Here is a 26003-nt window from a genome sequence, read left to right on the forward strand (position 1 = left end):
GAATACTGTAAAAAGTATTCAAAATACCGTATTGAATACTTTCAAAAAATATTATTTAAAAAGTATTCGGAATACTACCAAGTCGTATTCTCGTATTGCAAACCAACTTTACTATTGTGTATTGTACTACTTTGTATATCAATTGTATACCTTCCAGTTTCCACAATATTAGAATTTACTCCAGACATATAATATGTAAATTATTTGCCCCCTCCCAAAAAAATAATTATTAATAGTACTATAAATTACGTTTAGAATGTTTAAACAGATATTTAATGATTTACGATAAAATAGTTGTCTCATAGTATATTATAATAATTATATTTCGTTATTTATAATATTCACATTGCAATTATACCGATTCCCTGAAGGAAATGTATACGGGGTAAATCATTTAACGTAAGATACTCCTTATTTCAGAAAACACTAATATTTTTGAAAATATTTCTTTTACATAATTTTGAATCATTACAAAACAACATGTTTTGGAATAATTATATTTTTACTATTTTTTGTCATAATTTTTAATTTATTTTATTGTATTGTTAATGATAACAGTTATGTTCAAACTTTAATTACATATTCCTGAGCAGAATATTATTTGGAGTATTTCAATCTATAAAAACCAAATTTCAGATAAATTTTCAAAAGCATTGATAGTTTTTGAAATAACAAGTGTCTTATATTAAATATACCACTCAGTAGACAATAATCGCATGTCACATGCGTAATGTTAGTACACCTAACATTTGGGCGATTGTAAACTCCACCGATTTACAGGTAGTCTATTTTAGGGTTGGATTTATAACATGTAAATTCCACCGATACATTTTTTTACCTGAAAAAAAAAATGTAAATTCCACCGATACGTATTTTTTTACCTGAAAACACGTAAACTCCACCGATGGTAAAATCCACAGATTAAAACTATTTTTAGTATAGCTATAGCTATCAACTTTCGACTGACTTATCTAAACTTCATCTTAACGACCGCAGATAATATCATAACGCGATATCGCGAAATGAATGCATTCGATAAAATATTTTCGAAGACACATTTTAGTGCGTCCGTTATTTGCAAAATGAACACATTAATCGAATTAACCAGTGAACGTGGAAATATGTTGCTTTGTTTGAATAATTTTAAATATTACAAACAAACAATTTTAAAGTCCGGTGAAGAAAAGTGGCGGTGTGAAAATAAAAAGTGTTCCGCGGTTTTAAAAACAATTAATTCTGGACAAAATCGATCAATTACATTTCAACGAACAGAACATACTCATGATGCGTCGACCTAAAATAACCTTCAACGACAAGTGCTTAGTACTGGTGCAAAACGAAAGGCAGTAGAAAATAATTGTGAAGCACCAAGGAAAATTATAAAATACGCATTAGACAAAAATTCATTGGATGGAAATAACAGTACAATACAGGTGAGAGATGTAAACTATGCTAAAAGAAATTTATATAATGCTAGGAGAAAGACAACACCAAAAATACCTAAAAATTAATTTGACGTTCATAATTTTTTAAATGAAACCCAATGTATGACGAGTAGAAATGGAAATTTTCTTCAATATAATAGTAGAGAAAACGGTATTATTATATTCTGTTGTAAAATAAACTTTGAGGCTATGTGTAAAACAGAAATTGTTTACATGGATGGAACATTTACATATTGCGTAAAGCATTTTTTGCAGTTATTTACTATATGTGGATACCTAAATGGCCATTACGTTCCTCTGTGTTTTTGTGTATTAAAAGATAAACACGTGTCCACTTATTCTGAATGCTTTAAAAGCATTAAAGAAATATGTTCATCTTATGGTTTTGTTTTTGAACCAAAAGAAATCATTATTGATTTTGAAAAAGCAATACACAACGCATGCGATTTAATTTGGCCAAATGCGAAATTGATGGGTTGTAGGTTTCATGTTACACAAAGTTGGTGGAGAGCAATTCAAAGATTTGGTTTAACTGAAGATTATAAAAAAAAAACCGAGGTAGGTGATTGGCTTAGAATTTGTTTTGGATTAGTATTTTTAGACTCTGAAGATGTTTCTAATTTTTTTGCAATAGAATTAATGTCTATAAAGCTCGAAAACTCAAAATTAACACAATTCGCAGATTATATTTTAGACACCTACATTACAGAAGAAGCATTATTTCCACCAAATATTTGGGCTCAATGTAGCGCTGAATTGAATTTAACTACGAATGCATGCGAGTCTTTTCACTCACATTTAGCTCAGTCCTTTGCTAACACACATCCAAATATACATTACTTTACAAAAGCTCTATTAGATATTCAATCATTCACTTACATTAAATTAAACAGTATTAATGAACCTAATAACCATAGAAATTCACAATCAAAGACACGTCAAAAATATTTAAACACCATCATTTCTTCATTTAAGGCAAACAATATTACCATTATGCAATTCGTCAAAGCTGCATCTAAACATTATCAAACCAAATTTTAAAACAAAAAATTTTTTTTAAAACCTACATTTTTTTTAAGTAATTATTTTTTATTCATTTATTTTAATTAACTTTATTTTAACTACGAACTAGTGATCACTGTTAATTATTATATCATTTATTTTAATATTGCGTAAAAAAGATATAAGTATCTAAATATAATATATATAAATAATAAATCTGTACATAAATTATGTAGGAACGTATTACCTACGTAATGTTAATAATTATAGATTTTTCTATTATTTTCTATTTGATTTTTATATGATTTTTTTTTTTAAATGATTGTTAATTATTATTAATAATTATATATTTTTCAACTTTATATTATTGATATTTGATTTTTATGTGATTTTTATTAAAAAATTATTGTTATTTATTAATTATTATTAATAATTATATATTTTTCTATTTTTTCTATTTGATTTTTATATGATTTTTTTTTTAAATGATTGTTAATTATTATTAATAATTATATATTTTTCAACTTTATATTATTGATATTTGATTTTTATGTGATTTTTTTTAAAAATTATTGTTTATTATTATTAATAATTATATATTTTTCTATTTTTTTTATTTGATTACTATATGAATTTTTTTTTTAATAATTGTATTTAAATACAATAAATATACAGTAGAAGCCGCTTATTAGAAACACGGATTATTGATACAATCGCGTTGTTGAAACAAAATGTACCAGGACGGATCGCCCGTATATTAGGACATTTAAATCGCTTATTAGAAACAATCGGTTAATTGACACATTTCACTTTGGTCCCAAAGTGTTTCTAATAAGCGGCTTCTACTGTGCTTAACTCTGATTGTCTAATGACCTACTTAGTACTTGTTAACAACATATACCTAAAACAAATGATTTGTGTATAACATTTGGATAATTCATTTTTTATTATAGGTACAAGCACATAAATATTTTTTGTATCCATATTCCATATACTATAGTATATAATAGTATACTATATAGTACGATATATTATAAACTATAATTTTTGACTTAAATGTAAAAATAAAAATAAGTGTTAAGGTTAACTAATTATATCGTTCAAATAAATTGTACAATTAATTTGTATTTCAGTATTTGTTCTCAAGGTAGATTGTAGATGCAGTAAGTATAGAAAAAGAGCAGTCGGTAATTGGGTTACATTTTATCTACCTGCTCCGTATAAAATATTTGTTTACATTTTACTACCCGGATATTGAGCCACAAATGTATAATACAAAATTATAGGAATAAATAAATATATATAATGTTTATTAACTATTTTTTTTCTAATACATAAAAGTAATGATTATTTTTTAAAAAATGCCATACTTACAGATTTCAAAAATTTATTATAAAACAAGGTCTATAAAATTAGTCAAATAGTTATTGTTTTATAATACATAAAAATACAATTATTATTTTAAATAATAAGATACAAATTTTAAAAATTCAAATCTGTTTTTTACTTCTTTGTATTTTTTAATTTCATTAAGAATATAATTTTTTCTTTTATTTGATTACAGTTCGTTTTCTGGCTGTTAATATTTCTGCGCTTCTAACTTTAATATAAACTTCTGTTTGAACTCCCAATAAAACATTTAAAAATGTATGAATATTTGGATGTGACATAAGAAAATTATTTTTGAAATGCGAATGAAATGACTCGATGGCATTTGTAGCGATGTTTTATATTCTTTGTAAATTACGATTTTTGCTATTTTTATCTATTTAATTTGATGGCAGCCCCTGCCAATTCTATATTATTTAATATTGGATAATTTAATACATTTTGATAAGACACGTGATCGCTTCGAGTAAAGTTTCGTGTGCACTGCAGTGTTAGGTAATGTAACTACGTATTATATTAAAATTTAAGTGTCCCAATCACAGAGTCTACCTGTTATAAATGTAAATCTTTAATGACCCAATTACCGTATACCTTATTTTTAAAAGGTTAATTGTGACCCAATTCCCGGGTGCCCTCGAAAAATCATTGGTGATGTTACAAGTAGTCTGACCAAACACTAAGAATCCAGTTCAGTTAAGCTATAGCCTATAATAGTTCGAAAAATGATCTAACAATTTTCAATATTCAACCTAATCGAACCAAAGGCCAGCTGTAATTAGTTTGCCTCAAATATCTTAGAGTATGATGAAGAATGATACAAATTAATAAAATATAAAAATGGAATTATTGAATAGGTATAGTTGGTATACATAACATTTAATCGTAGTTTCATCATAATTTTATCGTAATAATAATTGTTTTTAAGTTTTTAGAATTGTGTAAAAGTTCGTTTCTGGTTCGGATTATCCTTGAAAATCAAGGTTTTTTAACATCACTAACAATTATTCATATTTTCCAACTCCTATAGGTATTTACAATTTATAATGTTTAAATATAACAGTAAAATATTTTTCCAAGCTAAAACATCTATTTTAAATCAAACTTATCTATACATTTTACATTTATTTTTATAAACAAATTGTGATTTATATAGGTAGTTATTGATTATAATAAAACTAATTACACGACTTACCTGTCATAAACTACTGTAGGTGTAATAATATCTCTAAACAGTGTGGCAAGAACTGTATGCGCATATCCATTGAACCCACAAATTGAAGGTAAATATTTTTCTCTGACAACAGGTACTTTTTTAATAAGGAATTGCTTGAAGTTTCCATCTTTACAAAACAACATGGATGACTAAAAAAAAAAATGTGTATATTTAATATAATATTAAAATATGATTATAACCGGGAATCGAACCCGAGTCTCTCGCTTGCCGGGCGATTGCTCTACCAATGAGCTATGCGACTGCATAGACTCTTGACGCTATCTCCTCCAGTTAACGGGATACCGTAAATAAATATATTATGTATATTTAATTATCAAGTTCCTTAATGAAGATCATATTTTTGGCTTTTGCTATAATTTAGTTATTTACTATTTAGTTTTACTGTTATGATAGTATGGTATGTATCAAATTATATAGATAAATATAAAAAGTTTCATACTATAAATTATTCATCATAAATTGAAAGGTGATAAGCAGAGGTAATTTTTAAAAATGTTTTGTTTGTTATAATAGGAATTCATTCTAAATGGGTTTTCAAATATCGTAGACTAATAAGTATACCTATACGAAATTACTATAGATACTTATAAGTTATAACTTTAACTTAGATTAGGAACATTTCATAAAAACAAACGTTTTTTGGTATAATAATAGGTTATACGAATATAATATATTATATAAACAACCTATATTGCTTTAAATTTTAGATGGATATCTGTATAAAATAATAATCATTTTATAATTTTGATTTTCACCCAATTACAAATTAATGGTCAAATCCGATTAGTGGTTGAGATGAAATTATATTATATGATGAATGTAAATTTTGAAGTATTAAACTACACAGTATATTATAAGGTGTACGGACATTCTAAAGTTTTACTATGGTCAACGAGGAAAAACCACTAGTTTGAATTAGTAAATTGTGATTTGTGACCTCACTCATTTTAAAATCTAATCAAAATTTAAATATACATAATATCTGTATGCTGACTAACAACTAAACCACTACAACATGTCAAAAGTTAAAGGTCATACAAAATAATTTAGATTCTGAGTGGAGCAATTTATTTTTGTGTTTATGTACATGTATGAAAATGCTTTGTTATTCAATATCTAAAGTGAAATGAAAGTGAATCTAGTTGGTACTTTAGGGAAGTTGAAATTAAAAACTATTTTGAGTTAGAAACTCCTAAAAATTGTTATTTTGAAATCTAAGATTTGAAAACTTAATACCAGATTCGTCATAGGTTTGTCTACCTTACCTTTAAAAAAAATTTTCTACCGGAAAGTCAAATTAAATTTGTATGTGCTTTTGAACTTCAAATCTTTACAACAATGAATATTCACTCTATTTCTCAAGTAGTAATGTTCTTAATTTGTTATAACTCAAAAACGAATAACCGTAGACACTTGATACCATATGTTTATTTAACCAATTCCTATAGTTAATAAAATTTTCAAAATATTTTGACTTGTTTTGAGCTGTTTACGGACAATTTCAAATTTCAAATTTTTTAGTTCTTTTTCTATAAATATCAATAAAATTGTATTTTTTGGGCAGAAAGCGTCAAAATGTAATACAAAGCTCCTGATGTATTTATTAAATAGCAGTTTCCTACATAATAGATATTTTTGTGAAAATGTAATTATAATTATCTTTATTTTTTAGTTAATAATATTTTAAATTTTAGCCTTGTAACCATACGAGTACGAGTAAGTAAAATAATATGTAACTATTATAATATATGAACTAAGAATCAACTAATTATTGAGATCTGCAGCATTTTTCACGAAAACTGTAGGTAAATAATAAGATAGTAATTATTATTTATTCAAAATTATAAGAGGATGCCACATCTGACTCATCTGCTGTACTGTGCCGTGCCCGTTTTACAAACGTACCTACCTGAAACATAATATAGGCCATATCATATATTCTTTCAACAGAATAAAGAATACATTTTATGTTGTTATTTTTAATACTATAGAGAATTGACCAATAATTATCAAAATTTAAAGGTATGCACATTATTTCTGTAATTGTAAATTAGTATTTTACGATACCTACCTACCTATTAAAAATGTTAAGCGTGTTATGAGCATTTTAATACTGTAATATCTTATATACAAGTATATAACATTGAACATACATAAAGCAGGTATGACACGCTAAAAATTAAGCTATTGTTAAAAACTAACTTAAATACTGTTCTTTTATTTAAGTTTGATAAGAGACACAACCAACACTATTTTAAAGCTAACAGCACAACATTGGTTTAGCAGTTTTGATGAACGTGGATTTGGTATGTTGTATACCAGTCATACCTTCATTAATTACATTTTAATTATTAATTTCATTTTTTTAATTATTAAAACGACAGAATATGCAAATGAGTCTAGTAACATTCTTAGAGAAAATAAATATATAAAAACCAATAATGGGATTGATGAGCGATGAGCCATACCTATGAGCCAGATGCTTCAATTGTAAATGTTCAATATTTAGCTTCAAATATTAGTCAAGTTTAACATTATATTATTATATTATCTTTTATACTATTCTACCATTGACTTCCGCAATCTGTTTCTTATTTTTGTATAAGATTGGCAACCATGCTAAAACCCCTTTTCACTATGTATGACCCTCGTGTAACCCCTATTTATATCTCATGGACCATCATTTTTTTTTTCGTTGACATCGACCCCTCGGGATCATAGTTGAACCTGTAGGCGCTCGATTGTATAGACCATTTTGGGAAACTTAATTTGTATACGTTTGTAAGACAAAGACGTGAATGCAGCTGTGGAGTCCTATATTGAATATTAATGTTATAACTTATACCTAAGCTATATAAATTAACGTGTATAATAAATGCTGTATTTTAAAGAAAATAAATGTATCATAAGTCAACTAATGCTAATAAAATGAAAAACTTGCACACATAAGTAATTTTTTCTCCGTCTTACCCACGTTAAGAGCTCTTTCATATTTCACTCATTAAGGTAAAAGAAGAAAGTTATAAATAATTATTATTTATTATTAACTAAAAAATTAAATACTTTAATAACTTTCTTTAAAATCAAAATATTTATAAAAAAAGCTTACTAAAAAAGTGATAAAAGAATATACTAATAGATCTGTAACCTCTTAAATTTAATATGCAACTTTATTTAAAATGTAAATGTTTGGTATATAAAAAAAATACAAAGTTGCCACTTTACCCAATGTGGTCTGGTAAAATGGCCAGTCCCTGTAAAGATTTAATATATGACCTGCAATAGTTTGACTCAAATTATATGTTACAATAAAACCCATTTGGTTTACTAAAAATGGTTCAAATAACATTTTATTACGTATACAGTGAACAGTAAAAATCGTTGTCGTGTAAAATGGGCCACCTGACCACTATGCTAGAAATAATATCATTAAAAAATCTACGGTCTAGAATCTAATCTACACGATCAAGTATAAGTTCAAACAAACATCGTTTGAAAGCTTAGAAGATTTTGATCAAACGTTAGGTTTTAATCTATTTTTGTCGTCATCGGTTTCAGCGTATACTGTACGTATATGTGTGTGAAATTCATATCTCAAATTTATTATTTTTAGGCCCAAGATAACACGTAAAAATACGTAATTTTGGTCAGGGTATGTGTATACAAAATTGATAGGTATCTATGCAGCGAACGTATTAAGAAAAATGTGTGACATATCATATAACAGCATGATAATTTTAACAACTTAGCGTCTAGCGAGGTACTTATTTGAATATTCATAAGTTTATAATTTATGAGCAAATAATTTATAGGTATTTTACAAGAAAATAAAATGTTATAGCATCACAATTGCGTAACGTATAGGTACCTATCATACTTTAAAGTTATATTTATTTTTTTTAAATACCGTCAAAAGTCCAAAATTATAAATTATAAAGTAAGTTGTATACAATAGTTCAAATATACTAGGTAACACTTATCACTGATAACAAATTATAATAATATAGTATAGCTAGTATATTTATTTTAGATTCATGTATATAATTGTTGAGATATTATAACTTATTGTTAAAATCGCATTAATAAAAAAATAAAAAATAAATAAAATTAGTATAGCTAGACTAATTAGATCCAAAATGGTGGGTTCTTGTTGGCAACTATGGTTATCCTACCGGGGGGGGGGGGGTAGGATGGTTCGTGGCATATTTAGGCACAACCAGGGTGTAACCCAGCTCCCCCCCCCAAAAAAACATGTGGCACATGTTCAATCTTTAGTACAAAAGCAGTTAAACTTAAGAACCTCCGCTGCACTCACTATGTTTGCTTGCATAAATTCAAAGTATATGGATCGCGTATTCCCTTATTATTGCGTCATACTCTATAGTATAAATCGTACATGGGCGCTGTAGAGGGTCTTAATATTAGAACTACTATAAAAAAAAAATAGTTTAAATTTTTTCTCAGGTGAGTTTTAAATGTTAGCTAAATTATTATGCATTTATGTACAAAACTTTAGTTTATTAAGTATTATAATATACATTTATGAGAACTATAAGACATTAAACGGGATAAAAATTAGACCACAGACGTTGAGTTAAAATATGAAAACAATGAATTAAACGGTAAATAATTGAAATCGATTAACGATTTTGAAGTTCAAAATTTCAATGGACTTTTTAATCAAAAATAGTTAATGTTTGGTTAAATCCGATGTTTAATAGCCTTCAATGGTTACGGCGTCCCTAACATTGGTTTTCAATAAAATATATCTTTGAAGTGTCCCTCTCTTACCTGCGTTCAAATTGTCAACAATGGTTTCAGTTTTCTACCGCTTGAGAATAAAAACATAATTGTAATTTTTAAGGCCAAAAGATCGCCGCGCAGTCGCACTGCTAAGAATTTAAATCTATTGAGTACCTATACTCGTGAAATGCGAACACTCACACAAGCACGGATACAAAGGGTGGGGGTTATGGGGGCTGAAGCCCTCCCCCTTTAGGTCTTAGGTACTTGAAATATTTCAGTGATTACCTTAATTTTCAGTTTATTAATTAAGTAGAGTAAAGATGTTATATAGAACTATAGAAGCAATAAAGCAATACTATAATATTATGCTTAAAACATATTACATCATATTGCTTATTGACATTTAAGAGTGATTGATAATCGACATTTTTTTTTCATCTAGCCCCCCCCCCCTTTTTTCATTTTTAGATCCACGCCTGCGTGTACACACACGCTGTACAATTAATGAATAATTTTACTATTTCTAGTTTACCTTTGTAGGAAATAAGGTGCCATATAACGAACGAATAATAATTTACCCTGCGAGCGACGATTCAACTGTAGGTGTTTAAAGTTTAAAAAGTGGATTAATTTCTCAATAAGTGGAATATTTTACTACTAATAATAGTATATTATGTATTATATTATTATATATTGTATATTACATATTTTTATATCATAAAAAAGTGGTTTCAATATATTATTATTTTACGATTGCCTACATTACAATGAGTTTTTTGCAAAAACTAAAAATATAAATAAAATATTATACTCAATACTCATTACGAGTATAGCACGTTTATGGGATATAGTATGTGAGCTTTGACGATAAATCGTGGTGAAAACAATTAAACACTAGCCGAAGGACGAACACACAATAATAATAACACCGATGATCAAACATTAAAATATACCTACGACATCATAACATCATCATCCGCCGTATTAAGAAACAAAATTATATTGTACATTTATACAATAGTAGGTATTAGGTATACGACCTACGTAGGTTGGGTTACTAAAATTACTCTTAAAATCCTACATATTTAAATATGGCAATATATTTCTTTTTAAAATATAATATGATATGCGTGAGCGGTGTGCGTTGCAAATCGCATTGTAAATTTACCCATTACCTACCTATAAGTATTATAACATAGACACGCAGTGTTATATTATCAATTAAAATGGGTCTCTCCCGACAACTCCTCCGTCAATGTAGGTAGGTATATAATATACTTTGGTGCCAAATAAAACTATAAAGCCATAAAGGTATTATATAGGTATACGGGTATTGTTGTACTATAGGCTATTATAATATTATACTACATATTATATAGTATTATAATATATATTATAAAAACATGATGATGATGATGATGATGGTGATGATAATATACCGACCTGTGTTTTTAGGGCCAAAAAGTAGCCGGCGATCACGAACGCGGCGGCGGTGAATATTATGTAAGCCAACGGAAGAACGGCGTTCCGCGCGAGCCTTACAATCAATAGCCGATCCATGTCAGCTGCTGAGCGGCGGGCACTACCGTCTGCGAAGACCGCCGAACGCGACGACGGCGCGTTTAAGTTTGGTGCGCTGGTCGCGCCGCAGCTCCCGTCGCGATATTATACATAGGTAGTGTATTATAATATGGTTGTATACAGGGTGAGTGTATTGTTTTTTGCTTTTTTTTAACCGATCGTGTAATTGTCGGTCAATTGTTGTCTATCAAAAAAAAAAGCACCCGTATACAAATTTTTACAATATTGTACATTAAAAAAATATTCAAATGGATTTTTACTTTTCACGGGTTCAGAATAATTTCAGATCATGAAATTATATATTATATATTAGGTTATTACTATAAAAAAAATTTAAAAACCTAAAAATTAAAAGCATTGCAAAATATTACATATTTTATTTATGTATAAATATTATACCTACTTGCCGTTTTCCAATAAATTACGATATAGGCTATATTATTTACCTATACGTTGTATTATAAATACCTAAACCAAATACATACCTATACGGCTATACTGGCTACTACGACGACGGTGGAAATCACTGCTAATTTTAACGCCGCGGCTAGGTATTCGATAAAATTTAAGACTATGGTGATTAAAAATATACTGTGCTAAAAATTTTATATATTGTGGTTTTATTTTCGTTATGTTTTTGAATTGAAATAAAAAAAATTTTAAATTTGTTGATTTTCAAACATTTCATCAACGTTCACAGTAATGTTTACACTAGTGTTGTTAACGTTTATTATATAAAAGAATCCGTTTAATTCTTTGGCCCTTTAGTATAAATATGATTCGTTCAGTTCCTCGTTAATTTAATATTAAAAATAACTAGTTCACTTCTTCGTTCCTATAAAAAAGTATCGGGTTCTTTATCTTAGTTTACAATATGTATAATTTTATAGAATTATTTTATTTTACATCCTAAATATTTTAATTTGAAGTACAAATGTGTATAAAATATTATTTCAAATATGTCTATAGACAAGATAATATTAGATTAAAAACTTGATGACTAAATTTTCCTTCCAAATGTGTCTTAAAACACATTTCCAAGAAAAGTTTTGTTCTTCTTACAATATTTGAGTTCCTATTCCTAAAAATAAGGAATTAATTCGTGTTCCTGTTCCTTTAAAAAATAATGGAATTATTCCTTAACACACTGTAATTATATGCACCAGCTGTCATACGGCTATAATACATACAACTTAATACTATAAAGTGTAGGTATATAGGTAATTATTATTATTGACCGTATGTCCTGCGACCTGCGCGTATCCCGGTTAAGTATCCTGCAATCCCGGTATCCAAATTCGATATAGATATTATAATGTGTATTAATATATTAGTCGCTCAATATTTCAGAAAACGCTAATGTTTTTTGAAAATATTTCTTTTACATATATTTTTAAGTAATTGCAGTTACAAAACAACATTTCTAGAAAACGATGAACTATATTTTTTATTATTTTTATCAATAAAATTTTTTGAGTTTTTAAATTTTTTGAAAGATAACATTTATTCATAATTTAATATTCCGATACAAAGTATAATTTCAAATTTGGAGTATCGATCTATAAAAATCGAATTTTGGACAAGCTTTTTACCAGTAAATGTGTTTAAAATTAGATAAGCGGAGTAGTGGACCAACACTGGGTAAGGATTAACTATACACCCAGTACATCTCAACTTATAACTACTTATAAATACTATTTATAAATACTTATTATAATTCATAACTGCAGATAAACAACTTGTCTAGCATTTTATTTTTATATTCATTGAATAACTCCAAAATATATTCTTTAGTGGAATAAGAAATTAAAATGCATGTTGCATAATGTCATCAAAACAATCTAAAATTAAAAAATATATATTTTTAAAGCTTTTTAATTATGTAAAAAATTTTTAAAAACGTTAATAGTTTTTCGAATAATAAGTGTCTAAGACACGCGGCTTTCTAATGGCCAAAGAAGACGTACACCATATGCGGAACGCGTATACATCAGTTAAACATATATTTTAACAGAATGTCTAAAATACGAAGAACTCCGAAAAAAAATGGTTTAGGTACCCAAAACTTATCCGAAATCCTGGGACCCATCGAAGAAGAAAATTCGAAATTAATAAATTCTTTAAAAATAGCAGAATTATATAATTATTTAATCTAATTTAATTTATTTTAGCAAAATATGTAAAAAATAATAAATGTTATAAAAAAAACAAATGTAGTTAATAATTACTACATAACTTTACTGTACGCTAATAACCATTAATCTCTGTCGTTGAAGCGGTGTTTTTTGATCAATAGAAAAATAAAATAAATGTCTATTTAAATGGATCACCCGGTATACGCGAGTAGACGTACCAATATATGTCCTAGGTAAGATATATTATTTTAACCCACATTATTTTTTCTGTAAGTTAAATGATAAAACGGGAAATCACGGTGGGGCATCTGTATAAACATAAATTATTATGTTTATACAGAGAATATTTTAAAATATCCGTGTCGATGAATTTGGATATTGATACTTATAAGTTATATATAGGTACCTATATAGATGGGTATAGCCGTGTAGGTACATCTGTTTCGTATTTAGCTTGCTTATTTTTAATATAATATATGGTCGTGACTCGTGATAGACGCACTTATTCTCCTATCGTAATATACTTTTAGTACCTATATGTGGCTATGTATAATATTTAATATCATTATTTAATATTTATAACACGTTATTTTGGTCTTATAATATAATAGTACCTATCTATATATATATATATATATAGATTCTAGGTTTATATTGTACAATATAGTCAATATAGGTACGAGATACCTACCATGCTTTACCATGATTCATGAATAGACTTATCAGTGCATACCGACATATCACTTATATAGGTAGAGCTCTTAGACTTAGTTAGGTATACTTGCGATTACATAATATAACAATAATCAATATAATATTTTGCTGTTTAATTAAATAAAGTATAACTAATAAGTAATATGTAGGTACCTATACATACTACATATTATTTGTATGTATTAGACTAATATTATAGTCAACACTATATCCCGCATGTTGCAGGGTAATGATTTTTTAGTTTTAGTTTTTTGTCGAGTTAGCCTATCAAAAGGGTAGGTCAGACAGACGAGTTGCGCCATAGTAAATATTACCAACAATAAGGAACAACCCAAAAACTTTGACTGTATACATTATACATGTAGTTCACTTCAAGGTCAATTCCGTTCACTGGCTTATATGGTATAATTAATATACAATATAGGTACATAGTATAAGGCCCTAGAATTATTTTTATTTTATTTTTGACGAATTAACTCCACCACTGCATCCTCCGCACATAGTAATTAATATAGGTAGTTACCTAGTAAAATACATAGTTGAGTAGTTAGTCAATGAATAGGTATTGTACTCTACTACTCTTAATAAATAATTAGTGAAAAATATTTATAGACGTAATACATAAAGTATTATAGTATAAGCGTATTGTATTACCTTGGTATACGTTACGTTCCTACGCATGTACAATTTGTTTTTTTTTTTATCGATTTATAAAGTTGTTTTGTAAAGAGTTGCATGAACGTACACACAACAAAACTTATTATATACCCAATTACGTGTATATATAAGCGTTTACATTTGTATTATAGGTACTTAACTGACTACCTATTTCCTATATGTACTGTTATATTATAATGAGTAATAAATATCTGAGGACGGAGTGGAAAAGCGGACTAAGGCGACAGTTGCGACACGCACCGACGCCGGTTCAAAACCTCGGCCACGGGCGCTATTTTTCTTCGGGTAAGTCACGATATCCGGAGAGAAGTTCCGCCATCATGGCAGATACCGGGTGCCCACTAAAAAATCTGCCAAACTGTGTAAATGTGTTGAACCCTACAGTACCCCCTCCCACACAGTTAAAAACCATCCAATGGCCTAAGTTGCTGCGGGTTAATAATAAAAAAAAACAAATAAATACATATCTGAATTTTTTTTTTTTATATTTTATGTGTCAAGAGAATTATAAATAAATATTATTTTATGTGTAACAGAAAAGAATAAATTTAGTACCACTAAATTGACTTTTAAAATTACATTTTAGATTCTGAGTGGAACGATGAATGTATTGATTTTACAATGATGTGTGTTTTTTTATTTTTTTAATTTTGTGTCTGTCATCACGGTTTGGGGCAGTAAAACTGCTTCGATTTTCTTCAACAGTATCTTGTTTTATGGGAAAGTGAATCTAATTGGTGCATTCGGGAGGTCAAAATTTGAAATTTCCAATAGTTTTCAAAAGCGCCGTGAAAAACAAAAGAAAAATTAAGGAAAAACGGGAATTTTTACGCAAAATCTGTTTTCGAGAAAATTGATTTTGGTTTTTGGTGTAACTTTAAACGAATGACTGTAGATACATGAAATTTTCACTGGTTGTTTATATTTCCATTTTATATACATGATACATTTTTCAAAATATTTTGATTTGTTTTGAGCTGACAATTTCAGTTTCCAATTTAATTAGTTTTTTTTTCTATGAATGTCAATAAAACTTTATTTGTTGAGTAAAAATATTTGAAAATCTAATATAAGGCTCCTACTATATTATTACAATGACATTTGAAAAATATTAAAATTCCTTAGTCACAGTTTTCTTTTATTAGCATTTAAAGTTCAAAAATTGACAAAATATGGAAAAATCACGAAAATTAGCAAATTATTTTTAGTTAAGAATTCGTAAAAATTTTTCTTTTTAGAACTAAGATTTTAAAATGTAATACAAGATTCCTTATAGGATAATCTACGTTTATCAAAAAAAAAAATGTCTATAAGAAACTCAAATTAAATTTTTATGAGCGTTTGAAATTTATAGTTTTACAACATTTGATATTCACTCGATTTCTTACGTAACGATTTCCTCATTTTGTTGTAATTAAAATACAAGTGACTGTAGAAAATTGAAAATTTAACCGAATGTTTATATCAGCATTTTCTATATATGATAAAATTTGAAAATAATTTGACTCTTTTTGAGCTGTTTACGGACATTGTAAGTTTTCAATTTTTTTAGTTTTTTTTTCTATAAATATCAATAAAGTTTTATCTATTGGGCCAAAAAGTGTAAAAAATTAATACAAGGCTCCTGATACATTGTTACAATAGCAGTTGAAAAATATTAAAAATACATAGGCACAATTATTTTTTATAAGCATTTGAAGTTGAAATGTTGACAAAATTTATCAAATTTAAAATTGAATAATTATTTTGTAGTTAAAAATTTATAAAATGTTCAACTTTTATATCTAAGGATTGAAAATTTAAAACAAGATTCCACGTAAATATATTTTAATTCTGTTACCAAAAATTCTAAGAAATACATAAGCACAGTTTATTTGTATAGTAATTTTAAGTTCAAATTTGGACGAAATTACATATTAAAAAACCTGGAATAACTATTTTAGTTATTTTGTTGTGATTGTAATGATTGTATAATATTACTTGTGGGTACTTGAAACTTCTAAAGTATACTATATATATCTATGATAGTACCACGGTTTGTTGTTGATGTATAACGCGTTACCCGATGGATATTGTGATATGATTAATTTGAAATTTATTATTAATACCTTTTATAGGTCAATTTATTTTTAAATTTTTTTTATTAGACATAAAAAACCGCGGCTGATCTGGCCATTGGTCTGACAGTAAATTACATTTTTTTAATACTATAGATAAGTATATACTTACAGTGGCGTATTTAGGAATTTTGATAGTGGGGGGGGATGAAATATATAATAATAGGTACACTCAATAAATACGAATATAATATACATTTTTAAAATCCTCTAACTTGTTGAGTTTAGTGTGGATCAAGGTGAAATAAGAATTAACACAAATTGTATAGTACCTAATAGCATTCATTATAAATTCATACAAACGACAATCCCGTGTTTAATACGATAAACAAAAAAAATAGTTATAATACAAAATCCTGTTTCCTATTTTTTTTGGATGCTCAGTTCATCAATAACCTATCTGGCATGATCATTGTATTGACCGGTGACATGCAAATAAAGCCAACACATTAAGTTGGTTGTCTCCGTCTTACACAAGCACGACATAGCAAATTGTCGTTCACTATTCTCAATAGTGTGCTGTTGGTTTTGATACTAGAGTGAAATGACCTATTATCAAACTTTTAGTTAAGAACATTATCTGGATCTTAGTGTGGGCGATTTTTCAATATTTTAATTTTCAAGCGAGATATGAGCATTTTTAATTTTTGATATTTCACATACCCTCACTTTTCTCGAAAATAAAAATATCGAAAAATCGCCCACTCTAAGACCCAAATAATATTCTTACCTAAAAGTTTGATAATAGGTCGATTCACTCTAGTGTCAAAACTAACACCTCACTATTGAGAATAGTGAACAACAATTTCCTATGTCGTGCGTGTGTAAGACAGAAACAACACACGCGGGTGTAGCGTCCTCTTATTAGCGTCCGTATTACAATAGTTGAACTAATGTTAAACTGCGGAATTCGAATGGTAAAATTTAAGCTATGATTGTAAAACGGGCCCTAAGTGTCTAAGTCGGTTATAATAAACAAAGTATATAATAATTACTATTTAATTTATAGTTGTTATTCAATATTAGATAAGAAAATTAATAAAATATTTACTTCTGTCATATTATTTATTAGGTAAGACTTAATAAAAACTTGAAAAACATCGTTCAGGTGTACCTATAGCAGTTGATACAGGTAAAGTATAAAATATTTTCAAGAGTTCATGAATATTTGGATAAACCTGTTTATCACAAACATCTAAAGCATGTAAACCAGAGGAGAATACAATGTTTTCAGTCACTAAAAATAAACCCATGCCCTATGGTAAATCTACAGTCTTCATGGTAATTTTGTTTTATTTACCGACTATTTATCGGGTTTATTATAAACACTCATGCATGAAAAATAATTCGCAGAGAATTCAAAAATATAGTATACCATACCACCATAAAGATATATGTTTTTATTTTTCGATATTTATGCCACGAACAACTAGTGGCGTATAGTACCTAGGTATCTATATCAAAGCGGACAAATTACCACGGCTAGAACATTTAGAAAACAGATATAGGTACCTACTTAAAACTTAAAAGTAGTATCATATTGAGAAATACAGAAAATAAGTAAACTTAATTTTACAAAAAAAAAGGTCAAGGGGGGATCTATCCCCCATATCCCCCCCCCACGTAAATACGCCACTGTATACTTATACCTAATAGGTATGTCTAATACCTAGACTGATAAACCGTCTCCGCTCAGAATCGTTTTTCTTATACAGTGATATTATATCATTGAATTCAAATTTAATATTATCCATTATACAGTGACCCACTTGTAACCTACTGTACAGCAGAGCGACATCCACTTACCCACCTTTTTTCCAATTGTATACATTCACTGAAATAGTGAAGCATACGCCCTATTAAATGCTGCCGAATTGACGTCCCGATTTATAAGTATATGGCCTTCATAAACCCGTTTTATGATCCATTTTTGTGTGCATTTGACGTAACTTTTAACCGTTGTCCGTTAGGAAAAGTAAAATTTCTTCATTTTCATATTTTAGCATGCTGCATGCCTGCATGTTGACATGGTTTCTGGTCACAAATTGGCTCTAGCAAAAGTAAAATTTCCAAACTTTTCAAAATAATTAGAAAAATGAAATTATTTACGCAAAATCGATTTCGTTTTTTTTTTTTTGTAATTCAAAATTGAATAATCTTAAAAACTTTTCACCGAATATTTAAATAAGAATTTACTAGACATCATACATTTAAAATAATTTTAAGTAAAACATTTCAAAACCTATTAAAAAATATTTCGACTATTTTTGGTTTAACATAAATATGTTTTTGGCCTGGGCACACAATCTTTATTCTGACTGATTTTCGTAAGGTTCGCGGTTATTTATTTACAAAAACATATTTATAATTAATTGATTTTTTTTGTAGAGATAAAATATCCAATAGAGTGCTATATGGTTTTTTGATTTATTTATGATACAATTTTTGTTTGTAAGTTCAAATAGCTTGATCATTAATTAATATAAGATTCCTTAATATAGTTGGTATTGTATTAGAAGCTCTGGATTTTGTGTTTTTATGATATCGGATATATTTTCTTAACCAATGAGCCAAATGAGGTGTAATATATCCTTAGAAATAGATGCTAACGGTGCAGTCTCGAGTCTCCGCTCAGAATCGTTTTTGTATGCAACGCAACTAGGTATTTATCATTGAATTAAAATTTCACATATCTATTGATCCATACAGTCACAAATTTACTATACAAAAATCTACTATACCCTAGGTACGGCAATTCGCATAGCGACATCCCCGGTTATTAGTACATGAATTTAGGATTGAAATAATAATACCTTTATAGGCGCAAATAGGGGGGGCTTTAGGGGCTAAGCCCTCCCAAAAATGTTCATAGCCCCCCCCCCCAAACATTTCGTACTTTTAGTTTTAGGCTTATTCAATATTATCAAAGTAAGGCTTTAGCCCCCCACCAAATCCCAAACGCTATTTGCGCCTATGAATTATACCCTTCAATGGTGATAAACCAAAATAAAATAAGAATTTCAATGAAATTTGAATGTTTTAAACTTTTAAATATTACATAATAAGTAAATAAGTTGATAAATGATTCTACACACATATATTGTTATAATTAATTATATTTTCTGGGGGGGGGGGGGGGGTTCAATTACTTATTTTATTCAAAAAAAGATCCAACTTATTTTACTGTTAATATTGTTTAGCATTTAGAGATGATTGTTTTGAAAAATTGTATATAGGTACCTATCTAAAATCTAAATTAAAACTCAAACGTAATTGTTGAGTTCTTAGAATGTCAAATGGAACTAAGCTTAGGTTCATCATTAGTAGGTTTAATTAGGGATAAATAGTACTTAAAAATGGTTTTACAAAAATATAAATTAGATGTAATATTTAATCAAGTACTCTGAAATTGCTTATCAATTATAAAATGTTTTTAGATTAAAATTAATTAATATAATTTCTAAATCAACAAAGCGCCGTTAACTTTCAAACTTATTATAAACACAAAGTTAAATAACTCAAAAATTACTCGTTCAAATTTAAATTTAAATATATCATAATTTTCAAGGCTCAAGTCATTTGCTTAACAATTTATAGGATAAAATAGACCAGTTGAATATAAAATACTTAAAGGCTACAAATTACAAAAATATATAATCTTAATCTACATATATAAAAATTAATGTTTGTGCGTGTGTGTCCTTTATGCTCTCCTAAACCGGTTCATCCGATTGCGATGACATTTGGTACAGAGATAGATTAGACCTCTGGGGAGATGATAGGCTAATTTAAAAAGGGTAAATTAGAGGTCCGACCCGGGGAGGTGCTCAAATAACAGGGATTTTGAGATTTATGATGAAAATGTTTGTTTGTAAATGGTTGCTATTGGGTTTAATATTTTTGTTATTTTCTTTTAATTATTAGTATTATTCCAAGGCATTTTGGTTATCACTGAAAGGACAGAAAAATGTTATATCGTCTTTGAAAATGAAAGTAAAATAAAATGGACAGCTGTATGTGGCCTGCTCACACATCGGAAAACCTCCTGATGTACCAATTTGTGTACGCACTAGAAGGAAAAACAAAAATATTGTGTATCCAAATGCACTTCAATAAGAATTAAATAGCATTCAATCAAAAACTTGAATTTTCAGACTTTTCTCGATAACACAAATAAAAATACATCATGAATCATGATCCAAAATAAATTGAATATTGTTGTAACAATATTACTTAGTATATTTTAACCGTTATATTATAAAATAAAACGTAATAATATTCATGTAGAGTTGGCATTTTTAATAGGCAACAAAGTTCACGGGATCACTTAGTAATATAATAAAACCTTAAAAAAGGGAAGTTTAATTTAAGATTTAGGTTTTTATTATCTCAAATAAGATTTTCATTTAACTCAACTATTTATTTAACTACCCAAACATGAATCATAAAATTTAAACAAATCAAAAGAAATCATTTTTAAATATACTAATGCATTCAATAATTAGGATCCTTTATCAAACTTGATCTATGGAATGCATCATGTCCAACAGATTCATTTAAGTCAGATTCACTAATAAACATATTATTATATTTCTTTCTCTATATTTAGACCACTTCACTCCGCTCATCAAAACTTTAAATACTTATAACTCATTAGCTACTCCCCCTAAATTCAATTTTAATGTTTTGAAATACTAAGACATTCTGCTTTGGAATAGGTTTGTTCCAACACACGATCAAATTATCATAGAACTGTCGGGAGCATGCGCAGTAGAACTTTTCCGTTCCAACCCGCCTAAAACGCAAACTCAAACTGTCAGATGGTTGTTCCAACACGTTATCAGACCAGTTTATGACTGGTTATTGACAGTCAAAACGATCTGCGGATTCCTGACCAGACTGGGAGTCCGAGACACAGTTATCATGCAATCTATTAGGCTATTGTTATATTCTGTGCTATTGTGGATAGTCAGAAATGCGTTCCAACATTGGCAAAATCCATGATCAGTCCACGGTAGCGCATGCGCCGTAAATCAATCATAGATCAGTCGACTACTAGTCACAAATTCTCTGTTGGAACAAACCTATGAAATTAAAACTCTGTTATCATTCAAAAAAGTAAAAAAATTTAAAAAAATATAAAGATAAAAAATATTTAAAAATATAATTTTTTAATAAAAACGTTGTTTTGTAAACAACTTGAAACTATGTAAAATAATATTTTCAAAAACATTTACACTTCTCGAAAGTTAAAATAATGAGTGTTCAATGATAAAAAAAATCACCATGTATATTGAAGATAATGATAATTCACATTGCACTTGTGTAAATCAGAAACTGTTTGGTCTACGACAATATTGTTATCATAGGTTAACCCATTGATTTAACGCGAAGAAAAAATTTTGTTATGAGTAGGATTAATTTATAGTTTAAATAATAAATACATAGTATATAGTTAATTTGTATATATATATATTTTAACTAAAATCAACACCACCACGAAGAAAATAAATTTATTACAATATAATAAAAGTATGTATACACTATAAAATTAAAATATTTGATCATATATTTTATCTAAAGTAGTAAATAGACTTAACTCTAAATGTATTACAAAAAAAACAATTTAACCATCATATCTTTTATAGTTATTATTTTTAAATATTGAGCTAAAATATTGGTCAATTATACGAAACATAAATTCATTACTATTAGTAAATGGCCAAATACCTTCTAAAAACCCAATATGCCCACCTTTTACTGTAACTAAAATGGCTAAATTTTCAATTCTGTCAGCACTTTCTAGTGGCAGATCTAAACATAAATCAACGTTATCTTAATTTCATTACAAACTCTTTTTTATTTATTAATTAATATTTACCAGATTCTAAACAAAATGGATCGTCAGCAGCATTCAAACACAAACAAGGCACTCGGATACGATCCACTTTATCATGGAGTGATGCTTTTTTATAGTAATCATCAACAGATTCATGTTCAAATAACTTGATAGTATAATTTGAATCAAATTCTCTTATAGTTTTACTCTGAAAATATTTTTTATTTTTAGCAAAACTATCATAATTTCTATACACAAAAATACTATACTTTAATGACTTGATTATAATCCCATTTATGACTTGATGAACTTAACATATTGCTACTACTAAAACATACAAATAAAACATTTTTCATTATAATAAATGGGTCATCAAATATAATTAAAAAATATTAAACTTACTTTTCAACAAGATTACAAAGACATTTTGCTAAGTATGTACAAAGAAAACGATTTAAATATGGTTTTTCTATATTTTGTGTAGTTGCAATTAAATTCCATGGAACTGAAATTAACATAGCGGCAGAGAAATATTTGTGAACGTGTTGCTCATTAGATGACAAAAAACTTCCCAATAAAAGTCTGTTTTGTAAAATAGTAATAGCTATAATTTATAAACACATAAAAAATAAGACTAAACTAGTATATTACTTACCCACCCATAGACACCCCAATTCCTCCTAAAATTGTGTTTGGATACTTGCTTTTTATATGACAAACAACTTCAGTTAAGTCATCAATATTGTTAGCAGAATAAGTTCTTGGAGTCTAAAATAAAGATATAAAGAACTAAATTAAAATGTTTCACAAATTACAAAAATTCATTTAGATTGGTTTTAAAATGTTTAGGTAAGTTATAACTTATAAGTTCTTCATTTAGTTTCATATATTTAAGATGATAGTTATTATTTCAACTTTAATAGTAAAAGATATTTAAATATATATACACATTTTTTTATGCTTTACGTCCCCTTTCTAATTGTTTCCCAATTCAAGCACTAAGTGAATAAAAAATGCATGTAAACTTTGTCTAAATTAATGTAAAAAAACAGAAGAAAAAAAATTAGTTAGACTCGAGCAAAGCTAGGTTACACAGCTTAAAAATAATAAAATATACATAATATACTGATAAATATCGATTAACACCTAAGCCAATTATTATTAATAAAAATTGTAAGGGGGTACAAAGTGTACACTATGCCTCCTCCAAAAACTCTAGAAAATTAAATATTTCTCAATCAGTCAATAAAAAAAAAATTGTTTCAATTATATGATTCAATGTCATTATATTAATTTACAGTCAAGTTATGCAGATAACAGTAATTAAAATTTGCCTCTTGATAGAAAAAATTACAATCTAAATATATAATACCAAAAACACTTTGTGCCCATGCAATTCTTATTTTGATATAATATAGTAAAAAATATATTTAGTCACCTTCAACTCAATGCCACCAATTCCTCTATAATTGAAAACAACAATTCTGAATCCAGATTTTTGCACGGCCAATGATGTAGCTCGAACATACTCACATTTACTGTCACCTGTTAATCCAGGCAAAAACAAAATTGTTGCATCATACATATCGTTAGGACGTTTCATTGGTTCCAGCCAGTCCAATGCCACTTCACCTCCATCCTTTAACTTAAATATTTCTCTAAGACAAAATGAAGAATAAGTAAATCAATATTTAAGTTGTTGAAATTATATAAAAAAAAAAAATTATTATTAATAATTAGGTATTGTATATGAGTACCTTGTATATGGTGCTGGAGGAACTACAAATGATCGTATCAAACTTGCTAATACACTTTGAAATCTAGCTTCAAAACACCACATTGTTGGCCAGTACTTTTCATTGATAATTGGAACATTTTGACGAATAAAATTTTTAAATTCACCTTCTTTACAGTGTATTCTGGGAGCCTGAATAATATTTTATTATTTAACATTTAATATATAATTATAAAATAAATAATTGATTTTAAAGGTCATGTATAAAATGAAATTCTTAGATCTGCAATTCCCCACCTTTTTATCATTGAGAAGTCAGTACCCATTGACATCTATATTATCAATAGGCGTTACAACAAAATTATAAAGCTAAATTAGGGTGAGTTAATAAAAATAAGCTATAAACAGCGCCAGATAGGCACACCGAGTTTTAGATTCTGAGTGGAACGATGAATGTATTGATTTTACAACGATGTGTGTTTTTTTTTTATTTTTTTTTTTTTTTTGTGTCTGTGTACACGATAAGTAGTCGAAATAATGCTACGATTTTCAACTTAAGTATCTTGTTCGATCAGAAAGTAAATATCGTTGGTGCATTGGGGAGGTCAAAATTTAAATTTCCCAGTAGTTTTCAAAAGCGCCGGGAAAAACAAAAGAAAAATTAAGGAAAAACAAGAATTTTTACGCAAAATCCATTTTTCACAAAATTGAATTTGGTTTTTGGTGTAACTTAAAAAAAAATGACCGTAGATACATGAAATTTTGACTGAATGTTTATCTTAGCATTTTCTATACACCATAACATTTTCAAAATATTTTGATTTATTTTGAGCTCTTTATGGACATTTTCATTTTCCATTTTTTTTTAGTTTTTTTTCTAAAAATATCAATAAAATTTTATTTGTTGGATAAAAAAGCTTGAAAATTTAATAGAATGCTCCTAGTATATTGTTTCAAAGGCAGATGAAAAATATTAAAAATCGTTTGTCACAGTTTTTAGTAAAAATTTTTCTTTTTAAATCTAAGATATGAAAATGTAATACAAGATTCCTTATAAGATTATCTACCTTTATCAAATAAAAAATATCTATAAGAAAGTCAAATTAAATTTTTATGATCATTTGAAATTCAAATTTTTACAACATTGGATATTCACTCGATTTCTCATGTAGCGATTTCCTTATTTTGTTCTAATTCAAAAACGAATAATTGCAGATACATGAAATTTTTATTGAATGTTTATATAAGCATTTCCTATACACCATACAATTTTGAAAATATTTTGACTCTTTTTGAGCTGTTTACGGACATTTTCAGTTTTAAATTTTTTAGTTTTTTTTTCTATAAATATCAATAAAGTTTTATCTGTTGGGCCAAAAAGTGTATAA

At 27.6% G+C, this 26003-nt stretch overlaps 2 protein-coding genes across 8 annotated transcripts in view; both read right to left on the bottom strand.

Annotated features, from left to right (window-relative positions):
* The window catches only part of LOC100167551 (protein ABHD1), a 20324-nt gene extending 8276 nt beyond the window's left edge, over nucleotides 1-12048 (bottom strand). The window contains exons 1-2 of one of the 2 annotated variants that reach the window (XM_001947488.5): nucleotides 11260-11452; nucleotides 5029-5198 (exon numbers count right to left, since the gene is read on the bottom strand). In XM_001947488.5, coding sequence (XP_001947523.2) covers nucleotides 5029-5198; nucleotides 11260-11376 — 287 coding nt within the window. In that variant the 5' untranslated portion in view covers nucleotides 11377-11452. Of the gene's footprint in view, nucleotides 1-5028; nucleotides 5199-11259; nucleotides 11453-11882 lie in introns of those variants that run through there. The other variant, XM_003245577.4, reaches the window with a different exon arrangement.
* A 10443-nt stretch (nucleotides 12049-22491) lies between these two features.
* The window catches only part of LOC100162595 (abhydrolase domain-containing protein 3-like), an 8932-nt gene continuing 5420 nt past the window's right edge, over nucleotides 22492-26003 (bottom strand). For 5 of the 6 annotated variants that reach the window (XM_003245574.3, XM_003245576.4, XM_029486049.1 and 2 more), the window contains 7 exons: nucleotides 24638-24807; nucleotides 24319-24538; nucleotides 23536-23648; nucleotides 23283-23462; nucleotides 23150-23207; nucleotides 22923-23088; nucleotides 22492-22855 (listed from right to left, as the gene is read on the bottom strand). In XM_003245574.3, coding sequence (XP_003245622.1) covers nucleotides 22668-22855; nucleotides 22923-23088; nucleotides 23150-23207; nucleotides 23283-23462; nucleotides 23536-23648; nucleotides 24319-24538; nucleotides 24638-24807 — 1095 coding nt within the window. In that variant the 3' untranslated portion in view covers nucleotides 22492-22667. The remainder of the gene's footprint in view (nucleotides 22856-22922; nucleotides 23089-23149; nucleotides 23208-23282; nucleotides 23463-23535; nucleotides 23649-24318; nucleotides 24539-24637; nucleotides 24808-26003) is intronic. The other variant, NM_001293354.1, reaches the window with a different exon arrangement.

The sequence above is a fragment of the Acyrthosiphon pisum genome, chromosome A1 (genome assembly GCF_005508785.2).
Source record: "Acyrthosiphon pisum isolate AL4f chromosome A1, pea_aphid_22Mar2018_4r6ur, whole genome shotgun sequence".
Taxonomy (NCBI): domain Eukaryota; kingdom Metazoa; phylum Arthropoda; class Insecta; order Hemiptera; family Aphididae; genus Acyrthosiphon; species Acyrthosiphon pisum.